This window comes from Pestalotiopsis fici (genome assembly GCF_000516985.1).
Source record: "Pestalotiopsis fici W106-1 unplaced genomic scaffold PFICI_Scf_5, whole genome shotgun sequence".
Classification (NCBI taxonomy): Eukaryota; Fungi; Ascomycota; class Sordariomycetes; order Amphisphaeriales; family Sporocadaceae; genus Pestalotiopsis; species Pestalotiopsis fici.
In genome coordinates this window covers 1,945,827-1,949,948 of record NW_006917095.1, presented here as the reverse complement: position 1 = coordinate 1,949,948, position 4,122 = coordinate 1,945,827, and the positions used below count along the sequence as shown (strand labels likewise).

Genomic DNA, 4,122 nt, shown 5'->3' with positions numbered 1-4,122 from the left:
GCAGCGATTCCCAGCCACCTTGTGCAGACCTGCCAACCCACTTTTCAAGTTCCACACGTCACATCCCCAGATTTCTTGTCGCGTGGGCTGCTGCCGACGAGCTCTTTTCGCGTCGGTACTTCGCAATTCTCAATATATCACCAGTATCGAACACGTGCAGGCCCGACACCTCCATGGTTGCTCGCATCTAGCCCTTTGTCCACTTTTTTGTTTTTTTTTTCGCCATAAGGAGATGATGAAGATGATGGTCGGTGGATAGTGGGAAGATCAGAACACTACACCTCGCGCGAAAGATGGCCCCTAGCGCATCTGGCGCTGGGTTCGCCAAATTCTTTCCGGCCGCCCCTCGCGCCGCACGAGAAAAGGCTGCCGAAAGGGAAAGAGCAAAATCGCGAGTCTCAGAGGGCAGCGCCGACCGCGATGCGAGAACACCATCTATCAATGCCTCTACCACCTCACAGCCTGCTCAACGCGATGGTATAAAACCCGAAAACTCGTCCTCTTCTGATGCCGCGCACCTCCACGTTGATGATACCGAATCTATACAAGGAGATATGCTCAACGGCATTGGCTCCGCGAGCTCTCATGCCAGCACAGCTTCGTCCGTGTTCAGCCATGCTTCGGCCGTGAACGCCTCAACACATGCCTTCAACAGCGATCTGACGCCGCTCACCAATGTTGGCTCCCCTTCCAACCCTTCTCACAATACCACAAAAATACAGCATAGCAAGCCGTCTCAACCCAACGGGACGGCCAATGACTCGACACAGTCCTCTTCGGAGTCCATATCAATATCACGCCGGACAGGCGCCGCCGTCCGCATCCCGGCACGAGATCCCACCCGCCAGACACAAGGAATGAAGCGGACCTTCGATCCATTGATTGACAAGAGTTTATCTTCGGCCGAGAGGAAATCAGCGAAGCCAACATACAAGCCCTTCGGTGCGGTACGTAAACTATACTATAACACATACATATCTGGAGGGGGGATGTCATCTGCCATGGAGTGCCATACGTGAATATGAAAAGAGCAAAAAAGGCTAATTGAAATTTGTTGAACAGGCAGATGACGTCCCCCCAACGGATCCGCGCTTGGCCAGAGGCAGTCGCCTTGATTACATCAATGTCGACTTTCATTTGCCCAAGGCGAGGTTGCGACAAACTCCGTACGCCCTCAAACCGTATGCATATGATGCCGCCACGTCCATTGGACCTGGGCCGCCAACCCAGATCGTAGTCAGCGGCTTTGACCCATTGATCGCATTTTCAAAAGTGACCACCCTCTTCGCCAGTTGTGGTGAGATCGCCGAGAGCAGTAACAAGATGCACCCGGAAACGGGCATCTATCTTGGCTTCGCTACATTTCGCTATAGAGATTCCAAGCCGCATCCCAGCCGACGCGGCGGAATGGCAGTCTCGGCCATCGATGCTGCCAAGCGGGCTGTGCGCCATTTGAACGGTCGACGAATTGAAACGAACACCATCAAAGTAGACTTTGACCGTGACGGCAAGAAAAGCCGTGTGATGCTTGAAGAGGTACTCAAGAAAGCAGAACAAGAAGCGCGGCAAGCTCGCGATGCACAAGCTGCCAAGTCCATATCAATCGCATCAGCCCCGACAGCGCCCAAGCCAAAGGCCATTGATGGTTTCGCCCGACCACCGCCGACTGCGCCCCGGGGGCCGGCCGCGCATCGACAGCCAGTCGCTCCTGTAGAACCAACATTAACGCCGACTGCGCCCGGGAGACCGCGACCTTTGATCGAACAGGTTCTTGTCTCAACAACCCTCCAGGGCGAGCCCTACATATTCATACCCGACAGTAGCGTTCCGATCATGCCAACTACGGTGGCTCATATGAAGAAGAGACTTAAGTCGTTTGCCTTCGATGACATTCGTGCCGATCGTACCGGATACTATGTTCTTTTCGCCAACACTAACAGTGGCCGCGAAGAAGCATACCGATGCTATAGGTCAGCAGATGGTAGTGCCTTCTTCACCTATACTATGCGTATGCAACTCAGGACTGGAACGATCCCCTCATCGCGAACTCTGAAGGCCTCGGAACCATCTAAGCGAGTCGAGCCCGAAAGAAAATCAGCACCAGAAGTGAGGCATCGGAGCGAACGGGAACAACGGCGTCGAGATGAGGAAGCTGTACTGAAAGAAGAAAAGGAGCAGCGCGCCAAGGACTTTGACCCTGTATTGGAAGCTGTCGCGTTAGTGAGCCGTGAAATGAAGGAACATCTGATCAGGCATATTCGTACAAAGGTCGCAGCCCCAGCTTTGTATAACTTTCTGGATCCTGCCAACCATGCTTCGAAACGACGGAAGCTAAACCTTGAGGAGTTGCCGACGACAAACCGCTCGTTTAGCTCGACTCGAGCAGCAGACGATGGCAGCGCCACACCAGTAGGAACACCAAACTCGAGAGCAGACCCAATTGAGCGCCGCACAGCTCGACTTGATGTTGCTACGCTTCCTCGGATTCGCAAGGCAAAGGGCCAGCTCGCCGCACAACGTAACCACGGCTTCCTGGATCCCTTTGCGCGCAAGCGTGCCAAGCCAGGACACAATGCCTTCCGCGGTCTGTATCACCGTTTGGAGCCAGACAGCGACGATGAGGCTTCTGGAGACGAAACAGAGAATCGCGACTCTGTGGCGCGGGAAACTGAAGAGCCCGAGTCTAGGCCACGCAGTCGCATGAGCACCGACGAGGACGCTTTCAAGGAAGAAGACGATTCTTTGACAGAAGCCAGCTTTGCGGTCAGCGATGTGCCTACACGAACCAAGAAGAGGAAACTCGTATTGCAAGTTGAAGCAGCCATCAAGCGCCAGAAGAAGACTGACGAGGAGCTCTTTGGGGTCACTATTGACACCTTGGAAACCGAATTTCCGGGTTCCAATGCGGTCGAGGATATTATCGTTCCCGATATGGATGCAGAAGATGAGAAGACACCAGACCCCAACCTATTATCAGTCGACTCGGCGATGAAGGGCAAGAAGAAACCTCTCCTCACAAAGGGGAAGAAGAAGTCCAAGAAGCAAATTTTCGAAGAGAGAGAAGCCCTCAAGAGGGCTCAACAAGACGCATATGTCGAAGAGGTTTTGGAGCAGACGGAGACGGAGGAAGCGACTGAACCCGAGGACAAGACGCAAGACCTGAAGCAAGAAGTCGCCGAGCCCGAGCAGCCTTTGGTCCGCGATGAACGATACTCGGATACCGTCGTTGCTGCGATGGAGCTGCCGAGTGATTTCAAATTCGGAATCCAGTCAATGCAGAGCCTTTCTTTGGAGGACAAGGACCAAGCGGATCTTGCCAAGCTAAAGAAGAAGTTCAAAGTTGCCGACATTGGCGACCCGAGGTTATGGACGTGGCGGCATGATCGGATACGTGCACTCAATGCACCTGCTCAGGCTGAACCTACAGAACCATTGGTCATTGAAGGCTACTATGTGCCCAATTCCACTGGCAGCGCTCGGACAGAAGGCGTCAAGAAAATACTTAATTCGGAAAAGTCCAAGTATCTGCCTCACCACCTTAAAGTCCAGAGAGCAAGGGAAGAAAGAGAAGCACGTGCTGCAAAGAAGGATGGCAAAGACACTGTCGCCGCAGCTGCAGAAGCTGCAAGGCTTGCTGCTGAGAAGCTCGTTGCCAAAGGCAACTCACGAGCCAACCGTGTCAACAACCGACGTTTTGTGGCCGATCTCAACGATCAGAAACGAACGCTGGGTCAAGATTCTGATGTCCTTCGGTTCAACCAGCTTAAGAAGCGCAAAAAGCCCGTCAAGTTTGCTCGCTCAGCGATCCACAATTGGGGTCTTTATGCTATGGAGAACATCAACAAGGACGACATGATTATTGAGTATGTCGGCGAGGAAGTCCGCCAGCAAATTGCCGAATTGCGCGAGAATCGTTATCTCAAGAGTGGTATTGGCAGTAGTTACCTCTTCAGAATCGATGACAACACTGTCATTGATGCTACAAAGAAGGGTGGCATTGCCCGGTTTATCAACCACAGCTGCATGCCGAATTGTACAGCCAAGATCATCAAGGTCGAGGGCAGCAAGCGCATTGTCATCTATGCTTTGCGCGACATTGCTCAGAGTAAGTCCTTTTTACAG

At 53.0% G+C, this 4,122-nt stretch overlaps 1 protein-coding gene across 1 annotated transcript in view; it reads left to right on the top strand.

Annotated features, from left to right (window-relative positions):
* Nucleotides 1-293: 293 nt before the first annotated feature.
* The window catches only part of PFICI_07909 (Histone-lysine N-methyltransferase), a gene marked incomplete at both ends in the record, with an annotated part of 4,084 nt that continues 255 nt past the window's right edge, over nt 294-4,122 (top strand). Inside the window, 2 exons of the mRNA XM_007836490.1 lie at nt 294-947; nt 1,063-4,105. Coding sequence (XP_007834681.1) covers nt 294-947; nt 1,063-4,105 — 3,697 coding nt within the window. The remainder of the gene's footprint in view (nt 948-1,062; nt 4,106-4,122) is intronic.